This window comes from Rhineura floridana, chromosome 7 (genome assembly GCF_030035675.1).
Source record: "Rhineura floridana isolate rRhiFlo1 chromosome 7, rRhiFlo1.hap2, whole genome shotgun sequence".
Classification (NCBI taxonomy): domain Eukaryota; kingdom Metazoa; phylum Chordata; class Lepidosauria; order Squamata; family Rhineuridae; genus Rhineura; species Rhineura floridana.
Window position 1 is genome coordinate 64064279 of NC_084486.1, and position 23744 is coordinate 64088022.

At 44.3% G+C, this 23744-nt stretch overlaps 1 protein-coding gene across 1 annotated transcript; it reads right to left on the minus strand.

The window, feature by feature from the left end:
• Positions 1 to 804: 804 nt before the first annotated feature.
• Positions 805 to 3906, minus strand: HMX2 (H6 family homeobox 2). Its single transcript, XM_061635740.1, has 2 exons — positions 3254 to 3906; positions 805 to 1987 (listed from the first exon to the last, which is right to left on the minus strand). Exons 1-2 carry the CDS (start codon positions 3534 to 3536, stop codon positions 1443 to 1445), a joined length of 828 nt encoding a protein of 275 aa, XP_061491724.1. The 5' UTR covers positions 3537 to 3906; the 3' UTR covers positions 805 to 1442.
• Between the last annotated feature and the right edge of the window lie 19838 nt (positions 3907 to 23744).

A 23744-nucleotide genomic window follows, 5' to 3' on the forward strand; every position in this document is an offset into this window, starting at 1 on the left:
AATCCGATCCTTTTCAAGGGACAGCTCTTCTAACTAAGGATGCAATCTTATACCACACTTGCCTGGGAGTAAATCCCACTGAATGCGACTTACTTCTGAGTAGATGTACCTTAAATTGCACGGTAAATTTTTTCAGTTCCACACTTAGACCACCATGACTAGTAAGAGTTTTGGGGAATGTGCTTAGAATCCCGACTAGGAACCCGGGAAGCAAATTTGAGCGAAGGTGGGAAGGGAAGGAAAATGCCATTGACAGGAACAGAACATTCCAAATAAAAAGGATTAGAATCGGGCCTGGCTGTCCCTAAGATCAGTAGGACCAAACCTGCTTAAATTCAGAAACAACGGGTGAACTGAGTAACGGTCCATGAAGCATGAATTCAAACAGGGTGTGTGGAAAGAACAATTCTTGATTATTTGGACCCCGTTAAAAATCGCTGCGTATAAAATATCCTTAAATAACAATCTCGAATAATCTGAAAGAGGTGAAATCTTCCTCTATTCCTCTTCCCTGACTTTCACCTTGATCCTAACGATGTATGAAAGTGAGCCCCATTGATTTCAGTATGGCCTATAAGCAACGTGGGATGGCCCCGTTATCGGCATAGCTAATCTATCAATATTTCAGCTTTTTGATCAGTGGTCCACGCCTATTCTTCAATTAATTTCGCAGTAATGTTGTCACAGTTTGGAAGTAAGTACACAACTGGAGATGTTTCGAGATCTCCTGTGACCCCCAAAGAGAGAAAGCCCCATCGTTACGCGGACGAAACTTTCCTCGTTCAAACTCTCTTTCTTCCAACGTGAGGTGCCTGTAGGGCAGAATGAATCGAATTGCAGGAGGGGGGAGAAACGGAAAAACACAAGCAATCTGATCAAAGTTACCAACGATGTTTAAAATGCTTTATTTTCTTTAAAAATATGTACAGATCTGAAATACGCTATTTTTATTTTATTTCCCGCAGATACCATTAATACTCAGGGCGAAAAGAAACTGTGGAAACGAGCGAGAGGAGACTCGAAAATAGCTGACCACTCCAGCGCCCTGGTTTTTCCTACCTGCACACGCAGTCAGAGCCGCGCTTTTCTTGAACAGGAGCCGAGGCTGTGGTTTTGATACTGTTCAAGGTCGGACTGCACTTTGTTATGTCTAGAAAAGGACAGAGACCAAACAAAATGGGGTGCGGGTGGGAAATGACACGCTCTCTATGGCTGCCTAGGAACCAAAACAAAACTAACCCAGAGAGGATTCCTATAAATAAAATGTTTTTTTTAAAAAAATTATAATAATGAATACACATGGTGTATTTCTTAACGCAAGAAGCACATTTCTCCTTTCCTATGAATAACAGACGGGTGGGGAAAGAAAAGATCGCGGCTGAGACGGCCATCTAGCGAGACTGGAGTTCTCCTCAACCGCGGCTCGTCGTTCTAGAGGCAGTTCAATAGTCGATCTTGTTGTAGAGATTATAAAGAGGTAAGGCTGACAAATTGCTGCCTGGATAGTATAAGGGAGCCGGGAAGGCGATGGATCTGGGAACTGGCACTCTGAGGAGGGAATTGTCTCTGAAAACCAGGGGCATCCCCACTAGAGTCTGAGCTGAGGCGTGGGCCATATTGGCCGCCTCCAGTTCCGCCGAGAGTTGCCGTTTCCATTTGTTCCTGCGGTTCTGAAACCAGGTTTTCACCTGGGTCTCTGTCAGCTGCAAACTGGAGGCTAGGCAGGCCCGCTCGGAGCTGCTCAGGTAGCGCTTCATGTCGAAGGTCGACTCGAGCTGGTAGACTTGGCTCCTGGAGAAAACCGTGCGCGTCTTCTTTTTGGCCGAGCTAGCCTGCCTGTCCGACCCGTCTCTTTGTCTGTCCGCCGAAGACGGGGAGCTCGGAGCAAAGTGTTTCTCTTTTTCTTCTTTAAAGTCTGGCTGCGGTTGAGAGAGAAAAGGTGGCGTCCTGTCGGGATTGATCACCGAGCCATTCCCCTTCGGATTGCCTTGAAAAGGGGGGGAGTTGTGAGACAGAGAGAAAGAAAGAAAAGAAGAGACACCTTTCGCATCAGACTGACACTGCGGGGTATCCCTCCTCCTTCCCCCAAAAAACAACCGCAGTAGTAAACCCAGGGATCCCCAATAATAAACCCAGAGAGTAAATTACTTTCCCCTCCTCAACAAAGAAAGGTTCAGTCCATCTCGCCTGTGCCTTGATTATTTCTTAGCGAGATAGTTAAATAATAATATATGATGATAATCTCAGTTCCAACTAGAATTCATTTAGTCCTTTGCTTCAAGGACAGGAAAACAACTTTGCCGTCTGAAGTGCACTTGACGGGGGAGCAGCGCTCATTAACATCAATGCTCTACTCAAGAGGAAGTCTGTTTTGAAGTCCAGCCTTTAAAACCCAGTCTATTCTACTTTATTTTGAGCAGCAGTGCAGTCTTATACAAGCTTGCTCATAACTGAGCCCCACTGAGTTTAATGGGATTTACTCCCGGGTAAGTATGTATTTAGGAGTGCAGCCTAAAGCTACAATCGTGTCCATAGTTTTCTTGGAAGTAAGCGCCACTGAACTCAATTAAGCTCACTTCTTGGGAAACGCGATGCACTGGTGTGTGCATGTTTTTCCAAGACAGCCCTTTTCCTATTGAATTGTGAGCCCCTGACTTTTAGATCTTAACATTTCATAAATTATTTATTCGGGACGTTTCGTGCCTTTTTGTTTGAAGGATGCGGAGAGAGAGATCACCGTTATCTATCATAATAAACAAGTGATCGCTCCAGAGACTAGATGTTATCTAGAGGGGAAAGGCAAGATAGATTAAAAATATGCCTTTTAAAAACGGAACGATTCATTACTATGTATACACCAAATTTAGTAAGCAAAAAAAGGAACAAAGACAATGAAAAAATAATCAAAACAAATAATATTTAGAGAACATGAAAACTACATCGTATGTATTCGCAGAGAAAAACACTAAGTAGAAGCGCACAAGCCGGTGGTCTCCTGGCTTCCCACTACCTATTCCATCCCAGATGTCATTTGGATTCATTTTGCCCGCTAGAAACCCGGTGATCAGAAAGACTGCTATGCAAATAGAACTGTGGACAGTTGTAGAGCTATTTATTAAGGTAACAAAACACACTGCATTATTCCTAATAACACCGTCTGCCAGGAGAGCCCATATAATAAGATGCACCTACATATCATCCTTCCTAATTAGGAAGTAGTAAAGGAGGATTGGGGGGTTGGTCCAGTACTTACTGAGACACGTGAAACTGATGGGTTGGTGTTTGTGGCACGTTTCTTTAGGACCATGCGAGTCGGGGCAGAAGCAAGCGGGATGTTTCCAGCTCTCATCCGGCTCCTCTTCTTCGGAAGATATGGATAGGCTCCTCTTCCTGCTCGGCCAAGCTGAGGCTGCCTGCTTGGAGCTGGGCTCCCTGCCTCCTTCCGAGGTGCCGCTGCCTAGGATGGACTGGATGGTAAAACTGGAGATCGGAGCTGCTGCGGGACAACACTTGCTCGGGTCTTCTTTGTTGCTCATCCTGGGCTCATAAGAAACACGAGAAAAACAGCGCTCGCTTTAGAGGCACTCTGGGGACCGGGGGTCGTGTCTGAGGGTGTGGGGGCTGCCTGGGGGGCTTTGCTACTTCGCCTGGCTTTGGGGGGACCAGTTTGGGGGGTGTTTTTGGCGTGCCTTGGCAGGTTTTCCCTGAGCTTGCCCGAGCCTGAATGCATGCTCCTTTCTCTCTCAGATCTCTATTGATCTCCAGGCGGCGGGGTGGCGTGGCTTCATTTGCATGGAGGTTACATCCGCGTCGGCCAATCACAGGCAGCTAGGCAGCCCCGGAAAGTTTCAAAATTCTAGAACGCTGTCAGCCACGGACTTTTCAGGGCTACCGAAACCGACGTAATCGGACCGCACCTTCTCCTTTAAACAGACAAAAGGGAAGCGGTCCATATTTTTTTTTTTTAAGTACAGTCTGTTCGAAGGTAAAATAGACAGCCGACAGAAATTTGACGTGTCTCCCCACCCCCGGCTGGCCATAATCATTTATAACATTTTAGGATGAATCGACGTGGCCTGCTTTTGTTGGATTAAATAAAGGAATGAGGCTTTGGAACGATTACCCTGCTTTGTGATCTGTAACATTTGATTCGCTCAAAAGATTTGCTAAGGTCTGACTGCTTAAGCAGCCAACAGTGGGCAGAATAAAATAGTTTTGAGAGTTCAGAGACTGGGTTCTGAAACACACTTGAACCAGGAAATCCTCAGAAACCAACTAGTGGGACTTACTTCTGAGTAAATGTGTTGTACTACTGAGATATCTTAGTAGTTCAGGAAGCTGCTAAGGAAGCCGGGCATCTCCATTTTAGAGAGGGGAAAGCCACATTGGTAGCATATGGATAATTAGGCTGGTGTACAATATGCGTTTTCCACAACAAAATATTCCTATCTGGCAACAACCATCATTTTCATCAGAGGGTTGTTGTTGTTGTTTTACTTACATCAACGCACTGCTGTACTTCTGTATTTGTTCTTAACTCACTTCCATTCTGGCTTTTCAAGCATTTGCGCTGAGGCTGAAGGCTAAGTGGCTTGACTTTACACACTTTACGGAAAGAGATCTAGTACTTAAACCAGGAGGACAGCACTCTAGCAACGGATCCCCGGCTATTTCATTATCTTCACCTTAGCCCCCCTTCTCTCTCCCCATCCCCCGCCCAAATATCTTATCTAGTAATGTCAATCGAAAAACTATATAGGAACGAAAGCCAACGTTTTAAGCCTTGCTGTTTAAACCCTCAGCTCACGGGATAGTCACTCATCTGCATCGCTTGGGAGAAGAGATGGGTATGGGGGGGGGAGCCGGAGCCGCCGCTTTTCTACGGATGGAAAATTGCAGGCGAAATGAAAAGACTACACGCATTCAAGTTGTCTGGCGCCAAGCTGCCTAGCAGGCAAAGAGCGCGCAGCAAAGTATCAAGGGGGAGGGAGGGGGTGCGCTTGCAATCCAAGCTGAGAAGTGTCTTACCGTTCCCAAACTTATGCAGGTACATCCCTAATCTTCCTCATGGGATGTAATCCATCCTGATGGCTCAGGGTTTATTATTCTGTATCTATTTTTTTTTAAGGACGTATATAACAATATGCAATTATTTGGGCTTTCTGAGAGGATTGACATAAATTCCTTCAAATGATTGTAATACAATCGCCCCGTTTCCTCTGGGCTTGTACAACTTTGATCGCAGTAAAAAAAAGGGGGGGATCGTGTTCTTCAAAAGTCTTCAGAAACTTTCTTCTAGGGAGGGGGAGGAGGGAGCGAGAGAGGGCGAATCGTTCACTAGCCTTGCTAGTGCGGAAACCGCCATCTCGTCGCATTTGGAAGGTCCGTGAGAGCAGGCGCATTAATAAAAGAATACGTCTATAATATATTTGTTTATTTTAATTATTTACATGAGATGTTTGTATGGAGTAAGAGATGACCCACCTTGACTGAATCAAAAGCTCTTTGCTCCCAACTCTTTAGCTGTGTGAGATTATACCAGCTCAGTACTTGAGCACAGCGACGGGAATGTTGCCAGAAAGGGCCATTTGTATTTTGGTTGGTTCCCAAATGCCCCAGCCACAGTGAACACCTTTGAACCGCTGTTTCCACAAGCCCCACTTCTTCTGATAGTCCAGATGAAGGCGTTTGGGGATTGTAAAACAGAGTGTGGAAGCAGCATTGCCATTACTAATATTTTACTAAGTGCAACAAAATGTTGCCAATGTATTCTCATCTCCTAATGGGAGTGCTTCTGGACAGAGTTCAAGGAGCCAGCTATGCCCTCCACAAGGAGACCATTCCATTCCGCCCCTGCGACTCTTTTCTCTTTTTCCTTTTACAAACTGACTCGACATTTGGTGGCTCCGGTGCGAGTTCAGTCTTCATTGGTCTATTTTTCTTTTTTTGGAAGGGTTACCTCTTGGTTTGGTTTGTTTTTTTTAAAGAGGTGTTTTGCACCTCTGCAGGCCTCGGTTTCCTCGGGCATGCCAATACCTCTCTCTTGTTTCTTGGTGCCCTGGGTTGACTCTCTTCTCGTCGGCACTCGCCACCAGAGTTTGCTATTAGAAGGAGCGTTCCCTTTTCCTTTCGGAAAGTAGAGTAAGAACGAAGAAAGATTTGTGAGTTAGGTGTCGAACTTGATTTATATTAGCCACTGTTTCAGTTTAGTGGGATTCGAATTGCATCACAGCGAGGCGGGGGAAGTTTTGATCTGCTTAATTCTGAAATCGTGCGGTATGAGAGGATGCTGTGGGTCAACACTTCCGTTTTCACAGTATGAAGTCCCTAAAGTCAAAATGACATAAGTTTTCCCACAGGTTTTGTGGCTTGCAGGCTGGGTCAGAAGAAGGAAGATTTGGGTTCAAATCCTTCTCCAGACAGAAAGTCGCGTCAGGAGTCGTCTTACGTTAGCACATAAATTTACCTTAGTTTCCATTTACTGGAAGCGATGCTCAAACTTTTTCAATGCTTAGAGTGGTATTCAATGCCAGTCCTACTCAGAGTAGACTCACTGAAATTAATAGACATGACTAACTTAGGTTCGTTAATTTTAATGGGTCTGCTCTGAGCAGGACTGTCTAAAGAAGCAATATAGGGGTTGATGGTCACACTCCACTCTGTAGAAGCCCTTGCCCTCAATTCCAGTTGTGTGAGGGTTATTTATGGTTACGGAGCAAAGAAAGAAGGTCGCTCTTCACATGCTCAAAGATACTGTTGCCTCACGTGTTCCAAGACTGGGCAGTGTCAACAGATTTCAGAGTTACCCACTCTCGAATACATCTCTGAATTTTTTATGTCGATAAGTACTACAGAAAGTATTTATGTGTGGTTTATGTACCCCAAGGGATTCATGTGCAATCGTAAGCTATGACATTAGAGCTGTTTTTATCCCCTCCCACCCATAATATTGTCCTGGGGTGCACTATCCTCCCGCATACACACAAAAGCCCCATTTCTCATGAAGTCCTTGACTGTGCTGATGACGAAAACAATTTAGGATGCGGTTATGATCCTAATGGACTCGATATATTCTGCGGCACCCCTTAAACCAATTATACTCTGTAATGATCTCCAACGCAATTCTAGCCGTACCTACTCAGAAGGAAGTCCTGTCGAACCGAACAAGGCAAGCGGGGTTCGGCTGGGCAGCCCTAGACTCGCATCGGTTCCAGCTCCTGAACCTGTTTTTTAAGTGAAACGCGACGCGGTAGTGAAGAAAAGGGTGTCTCTGAGCAGGCGCACTGCGCCTTTTGCTCGGCAGGCCCACTCTTAGCTGGGATCGGCGGAGGAGAGGAGGCGTGGGAGATGGGCACTGGGAGACAAATTCTTCGTCTTTGGTCCCCTTTATCGTCAGGGTTCCCCTCTTCTCCCAGATGGGCTTTCTTAACAGGCTGATTATCCCCTACCTCTGTTCCCCTCCCGCTCCCCAAAACCCATAATGAGAGATAAAAGCAAGATTCAGATCAATAGAGACAAATGTCAAGACGTTTTCAAATGACATTTTCATTAACTCCAAGCCCCCGCGTTAGGCCTCGGCGTATTGAATCAAATGCTTATAAAATAATTAGAGATAGCGAGATGACGACCGAGCCACGGCGCGATCGTTCACTCCCCTTGACTACTAGATAGACTCATTAAGGGGCTAATTGATTAGGGAAAGTGGCCCAGCTCCTCCCCTCCTCGTGCGGGGCAGGTGCTGTCCTGGTTTACCGCATTAACCTTTTCAGTGCTTTTCAACAGGCTCCAGACACATTACAAATGGTCAGCTTTAATCATGATGTCAGCTCATTAACCCGGAAAGACCCCGCACTGAAACACAATGTAAGGGATCGTCCTTCACTCAGCTCTGCAGCCGGCCTAGGCTGCTCCTTCCAAAGCCTGCCCAAGGAGGGAGGGAGGGAGGTAGAAGTCGCTTATCTCGAGCTCATTAGCAGAACGAGGTTCCTGGTTTTGTGACATCACACCATCATATACCAGATCAATCGATCCGGAATAACCACCAACCTACATGCCTTATCCGCAGTCACTAATGCGTGTTAAGTTTAGATAGATGCGTAAAGTGGGAGAGTCTTCTACGGAAATCACGAAGGAGCTACCCTTTAAAACTATTCCCTGGATTAAAGGCTGCCAGTTTGTCCACACACACAGGCCTCTTTTAAAGCAGCATGATAGGTAGGAGTATAACAGGTGAAGCTTTCCTCTTCCTTCCACCAGCAAAAGGCTTATCCACTGTGGCTGCAACCCTAAACAAAGTTGACTAGGGGGACTTTCTTCTCAGTGAACACACACAGGTTTTCCACTGTACATTTATCCCTTTCATGCCTTTTGCTGGCTTAGAAATACAACTGGGTGGCTAACAGGATTTGCTCTAATGCTGAGTTTCCCAATGGCAGGGAGGACTGAAATGCGTTAGGGTGCATCAACCACTGACTCTGCTATTCGAGGAGCAGATGTGATCTGGAGTAAATAATTAAAAGGTCTGAATTACTATAATCTGCTGGACCTTTTGCAGCTACCAATATGGATTAGAATCCCTGCTGGATTTAAGGAGTGGAGGAAAGTCTGGTTCTCTACCCTATCTGCAAGCAGAGCACAGTAAACAGCAGCCTGGAAGACTGGTGACATCATCTAACTTGGTTTTAAGATGCATTTACTTCCTGCATTACTGTTACTTTTATAGCCCATCTTTCCTCTGAGGAGATCAATGTTGGAAGTGTTGGAGTGCAACTCAGCTAGCACTGAAGGTTGATGTATTGGCATGGGAAAAAGTAAACAGAGAAAGGAACCTCCATGCTTCTTGACTGTCTTTTCCCTTCTAACATGTGTTGATCTTCCTTCCAGTGCTAGATACTCTTAGGATTGCCAACTTCACTTCCAAAATCCTCTCTCTCTCTCTCTCTCTTCTTCCACTCCTCCCTTGGAGATGAGACCTTTTGGATTGCTGGATATGTGACAAGAGCAACTCCCATTTGGTCATCTTTGAATGAGGAGAGAGATAGAGAGAGAGTCCTCATAACTGGCTAGGCTGCCACTGACCTGTGCTCATGTTTTCTGTCTGTCTTCCTTCTATGTAAACTGATGTGTCTCAGGGAGCTATTCACACCGCTGAGTCACCTTTCTGTTTCTCTCTTCTCTGCTGACCACTGAAGGAGGAGCCACGTTCTCTTTGACTCCTATCCTCTAGCATGAGGGACAATGTCCAGGTGTGGTCATTGCAGCTTCTAACTTAGCTAGCTAGACAGAAGTAGCACCTTTCCTATTTAGTATGTATTTCTATTAATAGTCTTTTCTTATTTTGGAACCAAATATAAGTCTGAGCAATTTAAAGCAAGGTAAAAGCTAAAATCCCACCCATGCAGCACAGAGTGCTGAGCAGGCTACACTAGGCTAAACTCGGCTAATTTATTAAATCTTTAATTGGCCTACCAGCTATTGGATCTTTCTACTTGCTGTTGCATTTCCACCTTAGTTAGTCAGAAGTAGGGATCTTTCCGATCAACATGTATTTCCTTTAGTAAATGCCAGCTTATTGTTTTCTTAAAGCCAGAGGCTTAATGTGATTGTATCCACGGTGTGCTCTTTCAAAAGGGATTCTCTTACAGTTCAGCTTTTGACAGAGTTGAACTCCAATGCTAGCAATCAAAGTGATCACTGAGCTCATGTTTATCATCACAACAAACCATGTAAGTTTAGATGGAAAAGAGGATAGAGAGGGCACACCTGCTGAAACCCCCTCATCTGTACAATGACTGAAGGTGCAAGAGCTTTGTCTTCCTTTTTTGCCACCCTACCTGTGAGGTTGGTTAGGCTGAGAGAGAATGGCTGGTCCAGCATCACCCTGTGGGGCTTAATGGCTAGGGTTTGAATTTGAGTCTCCTTTTGGAAAGCTTCATTCAAACAGAAGCTCAGCCTGTAATCTGTTTTAAGTGTCAAGCAACATTCTCCTTGTCCTCTGCAGTCATACATTTTCATAAAAGCTGTAACTGGCTTAAGGTGGACTGGACATATTATTAAGCCCCCTGGGCATGTTATGTTGTTGTTGTTGTTACCTGCTCTTCACCCAATGGTCCCGGGGCAGGTTACAACAATTTTAAAACACATAATTAAAACAGTTAAATACAGCCTAAACAACATCACAGAAAATAGGGTGGGTCCTAAAAATATACATCTCAGATGTCAAAGGCCAGAATAAAGAGATGTGTCTTGAGCATTTGCTGAAAGCTGTACAATGAAGTTGCCAGAAGCACCGAGCTCTGATCTTCTGATTTAGTCTGGTCTTCTTCCTCAGAAGCAAGTATTCCTGTGTTCAGTCAGATTTACGGAATTAGTGTGCTTAGGAAAGGAACTGAGCAACCTGTTCTTCACACATCTTTACTTAGAAAAAAGTCCCATGGTGGGAGTGAGGAATCTAGCCCACAAAACAGGCTAAGAGTGCAAAAGAACAAGGGAATGATGCATGATTAACCCAGACTAAATGAATGGATTCTTCTTGGCTATGTGGAGCAACAGTGGTAGCCAGGTGGATTAGGTGGCACTTTAGCCCTTTTGTTCTGTGACCTAATTCCTTTCCAGGAATAGTGAAAAGAGATATGACTTTTCTATCCAAAATTTAAAACAGATGTATGGAAGAGCAAAAGGTATACAGTTAGTAGGTGTGAAAAGTGGGAAAGTTGCCTTGGTTTCAAATCAGATTCCTTTCACTCTGGCCTATAAGCATCAAAAATGCAACTTTAATCCTTCGTGTTTTCAGTCCCCATCCCAGCAAGCAGGCCACTGAAATAGCCCCTGGTGCCTTGGAAAAGGACCAGTGGTGGTCTACAGGAAGAGCCAAGGGGGTTCTTGGGAAAATCTGTTGCCTTGCTTCTCCTTCAACCAGCCCCTGATGGAAAGGGGTCTGCATTATGTTGGAAATGTTAGAATACAACTGAGCTTTTTTGAGGGGGTTACATGGGGTTAAAGTAGATAGAGTGGGGAACCTCCATGCTTCCTCTGACTTAACCTGTGCTGACTTTCCTTCAGGTGGTAGACTGATACTCTTAGGGTTACTGACCTAATTTCCTGACTCCTCCCTTCTTCATCATCCTACTTTAGGAGAGGAGATATCTTTCCTTTGTCTATCTCCCCTGCAGAGATGAAGGAGCAAGCATGGTTCCTTGCATCTCCAGCTTAGTTAGTCACACAAATGAATTCTTTTCTACCCAAGTTTTCTTATCTTCCATAACAAAAGTCTCTGTGTGATTGGAACCAAAGGGAAGGCTATTCACGCAGCATTCCACATACTGCCACCTTCCAAGCTAAATTCTGCTAAATTAATCCAACATTGTTGTACATCCTTACCAGGCAAGAGGAGGTTGGAACATATGAAGGAGTGAGGAGGTTTCTTGGCATTCATCCTTTAAGAATAGGGTCAGGTAGGGAAGGAACTGCTACTTCCATAGGGGAGAAAGCAGAGGAGATCAAGCAGATAATACATAGCTCTTCTAAATTCTGCTAGCATAAAAACAGAACACCTTGCTGGAACAGACTAAGCATTAGTCTAGTCTAGCCCTGTTTCCAAAATCTGCCAACCAGATGCCCCCAGGAATCCTACAAGCAAAAGCCCCTCCACTGTTTGTCACTCAGTCTGGTGTTTAGAGATAAACTGCCTCTGAACGTGGAGGCTCCATTTTGCTAAACCTATCTTACACAAATTGGTCTAATTCCTTTTAAATACATCTAAGCCAGTGCCCATCCACACATTTTATGGTAAGTCCACACATTCATTATGCACTGCATGAAGAAATACTTTCTCTTGTCTCCACTGAATCTGAGTGCCAACCAGCCATTTCTAGTATTATGGGCATTAAAAAGATAATTTGGTTAACATGGTTTCTGCCACAGCCCCTACAGCCCCAAGACCTTTCTCTCTCTCTTTTGATAGCAAAAGATAGCTTAGATAAAATCATTATATCAGTGGAGTTATGATTTTGTCCCAATGTGTCCCACTTATATTGAACATCTTTTGCTATTTTGTAGTCTGGTTTGGAAATATTCTTTTGGAACTCTTCACCGTATGCTTAGGTTTTCACCATTTTGAATGATGCAGTGGCATTGCAAATGTGACTGCCATATTGTTCACTCCTAACTTCAGGTCATTTTTAAACACTGAAAAATGTAATTTCACTAGAGATCCATGGAAAATCTCACAGTTTACTCCCCTCCTTTGTGAAAATGGTCTGTTTATTCCTTCCTTTCCTTCCTACTCATTAACCAGAGGGCTTATCACAGGGCTGCTAAACTTACACAGAGGCCTTTGAACAGTGGCTTTGTCAAAAGTTTTTGAAAAGTTTAACTATATAATGGCAACTGGGATCATCTACACTTATCTATATCATTGCAGAAAAATGCTAGAAGGATGTTCAGACAGGATTTCTCTTTGAAGAAGCCACAGTCAGCAAGGTTTGTTCTTCTGTATCAGCCATAGGGAACCTCAGGCCTTGGGGTCAAAAGTGGTCCTCCAGACCCCTCTGTCTGGCCCTTGGGACTCTCCCCAGCCACACCCCACATTTTGCCTGGCTGGAATGTGTCCTTGAACTCTGATAATGCCTCTTGCTTGCCTGTTCAGAGGATAGTTGGGTGTGAATGTTTGTAGAAACTAGCCGACTCATTGTTCCATCTACTTTTGCCTCTGGCCCCTCCTGCCATTGGCATGTGCCCCCTGGAAGATTGCCCAGAAGAGATTGTGGCCCTCATGCCAAAAGAAGTTCCTCACCTCTGTTCTATATGTTTAACAAAAAATGTTGTTAGGCTGACTTCATCTGAGTCTTCCAGTAAACAGGCTTATTTTAGTGACAGGTTGAATATTGGTACCAGCAGACTCAATTTCACAGTTGAGTTCTTTAATTCTTAGGTGTATGCCACTGGGCTTGGTTCTGTTATTTTTTAATTTATCTATTAGCCTTAGAACATCATCTTTTGTCACCTCAATTGGACATAGTTCTACAAATGTTATTTCTGGAGATGTGGGTGGGGAATGGTTCCAGTGTGAGTCTCTATCCAACATCTTTTGCAAGAAAGTCCTATGCGAAGAATTCAGTCCCCCACCCATGCAATCTCTCTATCCTCCTTTAGTAACCCCTTCTCACCTTTGCCATCTAATGGGCCTATCTTGTCTAGTTTCTTGTTACTGGTGTTAACTGTTTCGTATCTTTAGCAACATGCATTTCTTTTTTTGTTTCGCAACCTCTCTTATTATCATTATTAGCTTACTTTTTTGAGGGGTGGGTGAAGCTTGTGCTCCTTTTCATTCTTCTCATTTTGGCAAAACATCTGCTTTTAAACAGCAGCCTTTTTGCCTTTCATAGCTTCCATGACTCTCCTCTCATTTCACGGCACTGGCATCCTACTGAATGTCTTTGTATCTTTTTTGGTTGCAATCCTCTGCACATGTATCTGGGAGTAAGTCCCACTGAAGTCAATGAAGCTTACTTCAGAGCACACTTTACAAGATTGTACTTGTAGTCTGTGATCTGCATTGTATCCGAGCTTCTGTTTTAGTGGTTTTAAATAACCTTCAAGCTTCCTGAAGAGATTTGACCCTGCTGACCCTCCCTTTCAAATTCCTTCTAATGGATCCCCTCATTTTCTCTGAAATTAAATGTGACTGTGATGGACTTTGTGGGCACATTTCCACTCAGGTATATGTTGGCTTTAATAGCATTGCGGTCAGTATTCCCAAATGGCTTGACAATGCTTCCATCAAAACCTGGAAACCACTCAGGATTCAACTGAGCATCATCTCCTTCTTTGTCATAACATGATTATTCATTTCCCTCATTAATGTGAAGGTGGCTGAAATCACTCATTAATACAACATTTTCACCTCTGGTTGTCTTCCTGATTTCTTGCTCCATTTCAAGATAACCTTCACAGTAGAGGTACTATGTACTATCCTTTATTTCATTTTGGGGGCCTAGCATTTTTCCATGCACCATGATTCTGGAAACAAGTTTGTTCCTCTGAAGATTATTGAAGGCTATGCCAGGCTCACTAACCATTTTTGAGTTTGCGGGCACATTTGCAAACTGGAGACACTGTCATGGGCATGCCACACACACCACAATCAAGCACACAACACAGCCTATTCTATTAGCTACAACAGGATGCTTGTTTCAAGCCTAATTTCAGTAGGGGAAGGTGACCAGGGAGCCTTGGTGGGTGCATGTGCACCCATGAATATAATATTGGAAATCCTTGCTCTATGCCCTATTTCAATGGTTCCCAAACTATGGTCCATGGACCACCAGTGGTCCATGAGCTTCATTCCATGGAGTGTCTGTAAAAACAGAATTAAAAATCATACAGCATCTAGAAGAACATATTATAGCTGCTACAACAGGCAGAAAAATTCTCAAGTGGTCCGTGTGATGCCCCTGTATTTTGATAACTGTAAATATGGTAAGTGCGGGTTTATTAAAGTATACATGGTAAGTGGATTGAGTGAGAGGGAGGAGTACATGGGCTAGAATGCTGGAGAATGCTGTACTGTGATTGGCTGAGCGTTTGAGTGGCTGAAGGTATAAATGAGAGGATCAGGTGAGAAAGGGTTCTGTTGGTTGGGACGGGTGGTTGTGGAGTGTGGATTGGAGTTGGTTGTGGGTTGGATTATATTTGGCTGGTATTGAGGCAGATTATATATATCTAGAAACATAAAGAGGAACAGAATATATGAAACCATATGCTTGTTAAATATCCCATAAGTAATCTTGTTATTTCCTGGTGTTTATAAATAAATATTTTCTTGGTTTACCAAAGGCCTGATCCTTGGCTGGGGTATACACAGACCAGAAGGGAGGGCAGGGTATTTACCAAGGCGGAGAAACAGTATCAATGGTGGCAGCGGTGAAGAGATAGTGTATCATCAAGTATCCAGGGCAACCCAGGGCTGTATGCTTTATTGGCACAAAGATACAGGGGGGTTGTGGCCTGCAAGTGCACCCAGACACAAAGTAACAATAAGCCAGAAGGGGACTAAGGCAAAGTCCTAAGGCAATATTGTGAAACAGGGAGTGGCTGGTGGTGCTGCCTAGCAGTGGGATCTTGCGAAATCTGTGCTAGAGCCGGTGAGAGAACAAATAAAACCCAGGATCCTGACTGGAGGGACCTAACAGGCGGTGGTCTGAGGTGGGATACTCAGTCTGCCAAGGCCATTAGCAATTTTCAAGTAGATTGTTGGGTGAGGGGAGTTTGGGAATGACTAAACTGTAACAAACTCTATATTCTGATAAAGATTAACAGTGCCCCCTAGAATATTTCCAATCAGACAACTTTCCTGAAAGTATGCAACAGACTTCCCCCTCAATAAATAGTCAAAGATTAATCATCTTCTCCTCCCTTTTTACAGTGGTATAGCTAATCAGAACTGTAGGCTCAGGGTCATTAGGGAAGTGGATCTAGTCTCTAAGTAAATTTCTGATTGGCCCAGAGACCACCAATATCACCAAAGGAGTGTATCTCATCATTAGACCATCAAGGGGTGGCTTCTACCAGTCCCAAATTTTCACAAATAGGCAAAAGCTTCACTCTTGGTATTTTATCTTGCTAATCTAAACCACCTCTTCTACCTTTATCCATGCTTTGTACATGCTCAAGCAGATAAATACAACTAGCCAAGTTTAGAACGCCTTTTGGATTTTATTTTAACTCTTGTGTGTGTTTTGGTGCCTTTCTGTTCATTTTTTATTCCTGTTTTCCCTTTCCCCAAATAAAATTCTTTTTTATATATCTCGACATTTGGCTTTAAAAGGTAATTCTCTAGTATTTCTCACTAGAGTTTTCCCTATATGATAGACTGCACAGGTGCCAAGCTTCCCCTTGTGTTCTAAGGATATGTCACAAGCTTTTGTTAAGGTATGTTCCCTCTGGGTTTTCAGAAAATGTGTGTTTGTTTGTTTCCCACCCTTCCTCCCAGCAGGAGCCCAAAGGTCCTCTTTCTATTTTATATCCAAAGGTCCTCTTTTAATTTTTTCCCTAGAGCTGAACTGAAAGGAGGAGTTCTTGGCAACACGGTTTAGAAGCTTCCCAAGCAGATGGACAGATGAGGATATTCCTACTGGTGGACCCGCTTTTATATAAGCCTCACTCCAAGAATTAAAGATAATAGGATGTCAGGAGTCAGGTTCTGACACACCCTAGACCCTTGGGCACATTGGAACATTCCACATGACTGGTGGCAGCCTATCAATTCTTTTTTGAAAGGACCTTTATTTAAAAAGGGGTTCACCACTAGAATAAGTCTCCCCCCATTCTATTGCAGTTACCAAAGTAACTTGACTGGTCTATGACCTTAACTGGGAGGAGCATTATTTGCCATTCTATCTCAGGCAGTAACAGGTGTGAACCAGCCCTGGATCAGCCCAATCAGAAGCACCAGAAAAGACCAGATCCAAGACCCATAACTAGCCAGAACAGACAAAACTAGGCCAGGCAAACCAATAGTTTAACTCAGAACAAGAGTGCTTCATTTGCCAGGCTCCCTCCAGCACCAAGCCCCCAGGGGCCACCCACCTTGGACTTGACTGTTCTAGCATGAGCATTTCACAGCCTGTGCATCATGTACAAATGTATTCAACTCTCCTTTTTATGTATAGTTTTTCCTATGAACCTTTGGAAACAGCTCTCATTTATTTCTATATGTTATTTCCCAAATTCTATTCTATCCCTTCTTTGAGCCCTGAAGCATACACCAGGAGAGGGGAACCTTTGTCAGCCTCAGGGCCACATTCCTTTGTGAGCAACCTTCCAGGGGCCACATGACAGTGGTGGGTGGGTCCAGAGCAAAAGTGAGCAGAGTAATGGATTTGTCTCTTACCTTTGCACAATTGTTGGCATTCCAGCCATACAAAAGGCAGAGATTTCTACACACATTCACACCCCTCTCCATCTTCTACTTGTTAGAAGTGGGGCAAGAACAACTCCTGTTTGAGTTCTTTTGTTTGTATTCCAGAAGGAAGATACAGTTAGGGTCCCCCAGCTGGCTAGGCTTGCCCACCTTTACCTGTGCTATTTTCTACCTAATTTTCTTCTGTTGTAAACTGATATGCCCAAGGAAGCTTATCTACCCATCCTTCCTTTGTCTTTTTCTTTGACTGTCTGAGAAGAGAGGAGACATCTTTGTCTTTGCTCTCTGTCCTGAGCCTTGAGGGCAATACCCAAGTCTGGGCATTGACCCTCCAACTTATTTAGTTAGACCTAAGTATGCCTTTCCTATCTACTATGTATTTCTATTAATAAAGCAGCTTTTCTTATTTTACTAAGTCTTAAGTCCCAGTGATCTAAATGCAGGGTAAAAGTCTGCTAGGTAGGTAAATACACATACTGGCACACACACAGCTCAGACTGCTGAAGATCTCTGCATATATATACAAATTTCCATAACACCATCCAGGCCAGCAAAAGGCATGATCCCGGTTCAAGAACCATTCCAGCCAGGCAAAAGCATTCAGATATGGTGCAGACCAGAGCTGGTGGGGGATGTGGCATGAAGAGGGGGGGTGGCTCATGGAGAGTCCCAACAGCCAGACAGATAGACATGAAGGGCTGCATTTAGCCCCAAGGCCTGAGGGTCCCCATCTCTGACAAACACTATCAACCCTAGTGGGAGCTCCCCAGTCCCTCCTGGATTTCCCCCATAAATCAGTGTAAAAGCTTCTCTGCAACCAGTTTTATGTTCTACTTTACAAGGCAGTTGTGCAAGGAAGGGCGGAACTCCTAGCCCTCCCCTTGTTGGAATGGTGGGAATGCACCTTGAATTGGATTTGCATGTCTGAAGGGAGACAGAGAGGAATCCTTCAGGTTACTAGCCTGTCTCTGTCTCTGTTGCTCATCTGCTAATCTTCCTTCCTATAAACTGCTACTCTTAGGGATGCCAAACCACCCCTTCCAACTCTCCTTCCTGCGTCTTCTCCACCTCTTCAAGAGAGGAGACATCTTTGCTTTGTCTCTCTCACCTGCAGCAGGAGGTCAAAGATCGCGCCAGATCCTTGCACCTCCAACATAGCTAGTTAGTCAGAACTAAAATCCATTTCCTATCTATGATGTATTTGTTTCAATAAAGTAAACTTTTCTTGTTTTCATCAAGTCTGAAGCCTCAGTGATTGTAGCAGAGTACAAGTCTGCTCCTTTGCAGGTAAAGACACTCCCTCTCCGCCTCAGTTTGCACCGCTGATCTAAAATCTAACTCTGCTAACACCCCTTCCTTTACAATAACCACCAGCAGCCTGGTTCCAGTCTGATTGCAGCTCAGATGGAGCCCCTCTCTTTGGAACAGGCTCATCTTGGCCCCAAATGTTTCCCAGGGCTTAACAAACCAATGCCCTTCTTCCAGATGCTACAGTCACTTTTTTTCATATGGTTCATATGATTCCACATCTCCCTGTCCTGCATTATGTCCACTTTAGATGTTAAGCTTTCAGGCAAGGTAATCTCTGTAGTGCTATGTGACAGTGTACACCTATGTCTGTGTTGTGCTTCTACTGTAACCCACCCCTTGTCTTTGGAAGGGTGCAGGGAATTATGAAACAGCTGAACAATCTGCCACCATGCCTTTTGAGCCACTAAATAAATATTATTTGGGAGAAGACTCCTTTTTTATATTTTTCAGAGCATCCCACCTATAACTTCTCAGGTGGCTCCTCTCCAGCACAATCCTGTGCATGTTTTCTCAGTCTTAAGTCTCACTGTGTTCAGTGGGGTTTACTTTGTTATGTAAATTTGTATATATATTAGCAGAGATTGTCAATGGTCTGAAATGTGTGTGTGCCAGTGTGTGCGTTTACCTAAGTGGCAGGCTTTTACCCTGCATTTAGATCACTAAGACTCAGCAAAATAAGAAAAGCTACTTTATTTATAGAAATACATAGTAGATAGGAAAGGCATACCTAGTTCTAACTAAGTTGGAGGCACAACGCGCAGACGTGGGAGTTTCCCTCATGGCTCAGGAGAGAGAGAGAGCAGAGACAAAGGTGTCTCGGACAGTCGAAGAAGAGAAGAAAGAGAAAGGGCGGAAGGAGGAGGGGCAGATAAGCTTCCCTGATCATATCAGTCTAAAGACAAAGGAAGTCAGTCAGAGCATCACAGGTAAAGGTAGTCAAGCCTAGCCATCTGGAGGACCCTAACTCTATCTCCTTTCTGGAACACAAACAAAAGGACAAAACAGGAGTTGCTCTTGCCCCACTTCCAACATACTTCTCATAAGTTTGTTTTGGATTGCAGTCTTACTATCTATCCACAGAGTAATCATACACTTATTAAAGACAGATTGATGTAGGCTATAGGGATATCTTCTACAGCAGGGATTCTCAAATGGTGCGCCACAGCACACTGGTGCGCCGCAATAGGTGGCTAGGTGTGCCGTGAATATTATGAAAGTATATTTTAAAAATGAGAAGAAACCCATTTGTATAGAGATTTATTACATCCATGATCAATTAATAGCTAGGCTAGGCCCTTAGGGTAACAGTTATTATTGTACACAGCTAGCAAGCAAAAAACATCAAGCTCATGTCTCACATGACCATGCTTAATTTATTAAAATAAGGTAAGTAATAGTTTTCTATAGTTTAAGTTATTTTTATTCATAGTTTAAAATATATTAATATATTTTCAATTTTGTACATGAAGTGTGGCAGAAAAGTTTTATCTGTTTTACAGTGCGCCGCGAACCAAAAAAAGTTTGAGAACCACTGTTCTACAGCATGGATGGGCAGACTTCAGGGATGAGGAATCTCCTTAAAAAAATAATAATCACAAAATCCACCAACTGGAACCTAATCCAAAAGAATCAAATGATTCTGGATCGAGGAATTTGATCTGAGTACCAGAACTGAATAGAGCTCACAGTCTTCACACATACAAATAAATACCCCATTTATTCATTTCAGCAGGATGTGTTTGAATCAAGAAGGCTACCACTAAAATCAATTATAATTCCTTCCAACTACACCAGTTGTAATGCAACTGTACACAGAAATCTGGAATATAGCTTTTTTTTTAACAAATTTAATTATAAAAAAGGTGTAAAGAGAGTCAAGCCCACAATTCATTTATTGGAAATGGAGTTTGAACTATTGGAATTCAAACTTTCAGGATAATATTCAATCATCTGTTTTGTTTGAATTTAAAATGATGTGAAGTGCTGATAATTACTTGATGTTTTCTTGTTTCCATATTCCTTATTTGCTATTTAGAAAAAAATGTATAAAATTATAACTATTGATCTATGGCATGATTTGATAACTTTATGTACATAGTAGAGTTGTCATTTCTTTTAAAATGAATCATCATCATAATCTTCACTGAAAGGGGCTTCTGTATAGCCAGCTAGATGCTAGGGAGATTGGACACACAAGGGACTTTTTTTCCCATGGAGGTTGCCTCTAGTCATGCAGGGAAAAAATATATCTGTTGAGCTTTTGGCTTCTACATAACTATTAAAAGTGCAGAAGCCCTAAGTACCTCCTATCATTGGTCATTCTAGTAGTGTTATGGGGAGAGCCAGTGTGTTATAGTGGTTAAGGTGTTGGACTATGACCTGGGAGACCAGGGTTCAAATCCCCACACAGCCATGCAACTCACTGGGCCAGTCACTGCCTCTCAGCCTCAGAGGAAGGCAATCGTAAACCCCCTCTGAACACCGCTTACCATGAAAACCGTCTTCATAGGGTCGAGAGTGACTTGAAGCCAGCACATTTACATTTTAGTAGTATTATGAGGGTGAGACTAGGGTGGCCAGATGCAAAAGAGGACCAATTTCAAAAATTAGGCAGGGCAGGTGTGGCTAGAGTCTCCTCTTTTACAGCAGCCTACCTTGCTAGATCCTGCCACCCTCCAGAGGAATGTCCCCTGAAGTGGGGCAGCAGGCAAGAGAAGCAATCTCAGCAGAAGTTGCTTGTCATGCCAACTACATGTTGGAAGTGTGGCAAGAGCAACTCCTATTTGGTTTTCTACATTCCTAAGGAGAGATAGAGAGAGGGTCCTCCAGCTGGCTAGCATGCCTATCCTTTCTGTGTTTGTGTCTTCCTTCCCTTGTACACAGATACTCTCAGGGAGGTGACCTCACTTCCATCCTCTCCTTCCTTTTTCTTCTCAGACCAGCTGATGGAGAGCAGACATCTTTGTCTTTGTTCCTCTCCCCTGAAGCATGAGGGCAAACACCAAGCCTGGCCATTGCGCCTCCAACGTAAGTTAGCTAAAGACTACAGCCTTTCCTACCAAGTATTTATTTCTATGAATAAGGTGTTGGAAGTGGGGCAAGAGCAACTCCTGTTTTGTTCTTTTGTTTGTGCTCCAGAAGGGAGATAGAGTTAGGGTCCTCCAGATGGCTAGGCTTGTTTACCTTTACCTGTGATGCTCTGACTGACTTCCTTCTGTCTCTAGACTGTTATGTCTTTAGGGGAGCTTACCTGCCCCTCTTCATTCCGCCCTTTCCACTCCTTTCCTTCTCCCACTGTCTGGGAGAGAGGAGACATTCCTTTGTCTCTGCTCTCTCCTAGCATGGGGCTAACTCCCGCACCTGGGCATTATGCCTCCAACTTAGTTAGTTAGAACTAGGTTTGCCTTTCTTACAATGTATTTCTGTAAATAAAGTAGCTTTTCTTATTTTATTAAGTCTCAAGTCTCAGTGATGCTGAAGCAGGGTAAAAGCCTGCTTTCTTAGGTAAATGCACACACACGCTTGCACACTTGCATTTCAATATCTGCTGTTACTCTGCTGCTGTGGTGTTGCTTTAAACTAAATTAAGAACACAAATTACACACAGCACGACATAAGGTAGTCTTTTCTTATTTTGAAACAAGTCCAAAGTCTCAATGATTCAAAGCATGGTAAAAGCTTTCTTTCTTTCAGGTAAACCACACACACTCTGCATAGAAACCCTGGGCCAATTACACTAAACTAAACTCTGCTGATTTACCCTTAACGCTACACTACTCCCCACAGTATCCTCTTTCATATCTGGCCACCCTGGATGGAACCCAATGGTCTTTGAGGTTTGACCCTCTACTGCCTCTAGTGGTGGAGGATCCAGGAAAGGAACGGGGAAAGCAGACGCTGATAAACTATCCGGTATTTATATGCTAGACGGTCCTGTTCAGCTGAGCCCGAAGATAATGGCCTAAATTAGAGCACATTCAGAAGGCAGAGCTTTTTCTGGCTGAGAGGTCAAGAGCCTGCAAGTGACATGTACTGACTTGGAAGTCAAATCCCCTCTTTTTGAAAAATAAAAATCAATGGCGCTTACTTCTGCGTCAACCTGACTCGTATTGGCCTGCGGAAGTCTCTCCTTGGGCTGCTTTCCCCCAGAAGATTAACTCCTTTTGGGTCTGGGAGGGAGCCAGTCTCTGGCTTCTTCTGATCTGCCAAGGAACGGGCGAGTTAAAGCGAGGCATATGCTCTGGCAGGTCAGGAGGAGCCCTGGTTGAAATGGTTGATATATTGGGCCTGGCGAAGGGGTGGAGGAGAATTTACAACCGGGGCAGACAGGGCGTGAAATCTGCCCTGTCAGAGCTAAATGGGTGCATTTGATACACACCCGTTTCGGCCTAAAGTTGTTAAATGGTCACATCTGTCAGGAAGGGGGAGAGGAAAAAAGAGGGAGGGAGAGAGAGAGTGGGAAGAGCCGACACTGAAATCGGAGCGGCTTTTGCTGACGCCCTTTATGGATGCCTCGAAATCCTCGTCCTCACCAAGGAGCCTTTTTACTCTAGGCTGGGGATCGCCTTTGCTTTCACCCAGGGCGGAAAAGTCTCCTGCAGCCTTTTGCTGAGGACTCTGGGCTGATCAGTAGCGGGAGCCCAATCCACGCGAGCGAGAGGATGACCCCGGAATCTGTGGCTCGATGAATGATGATTTTCATTTGGGGCCAACGCCTTCCTCCTTCCCCGGCTCTGGGGCGCTGGCACTTAGGAGCTGCTAAGCAGAGAGGTCCCGGGGCAGACGCCAGCCTGGCAGTCAAAGTCTCTGTCACCTACAAGCTTTGCACCCTAACAGTAGAGTGGGTGGAAAGGGGGGAGCGGGTCCTGCCCGTGTTCAGGATGATGATGATGATGATTTATGTTCCAGAATTGAGCCTCTCTCTCCTTTGAAAGGTTCCCCGATGGGGTGAGAGACTTGTTCCAGTGAAGTCACTGATCCCCGCTGCCTTTGTCCAGGCAGAGCTGCCTGGGCGCCTTCCCGTGCTGTACAGGGTAAGGAAGACCCCATTGCGGGAGTCAGTTTCAAGGCACAAGACTGCCTTCCAGTAATATTGACGGTTGCATTGGGTGGCTGATCGCCCAGACTTGAATCATAATGGTCAGCAGCCTTTTTTAAAAAAAAAAACAGTGCCAGCCATACTTGAAAGTAAGACTCATTGATCTCAGTGGGGTTTATTCCCGAGTAAATGGGTACAGAATTGCAGCTTTTGGTTTGTGAAGTTTTATTGTCACGGCGGTTTCTTTCCTTCTCAAGGCCCTGTGGTTAGCGGTGGGGGCCCACAGCTGCCTGAGAAATGGCAGAGTAAAGCGGCTTATCGTGCAAGCGACGCCTCTCTTCTGCCCGACGAGTCCATGTGCAGGAGCCCTCTCCAGTTCAGCATCTGGGCAACCTGGTGTCACGTGGTGCATATCCCGGAATCCTCCTCTGAGTTTGTTTAGTTAGTGGTCCCAGGGCAGAGCCACTTTTTGAA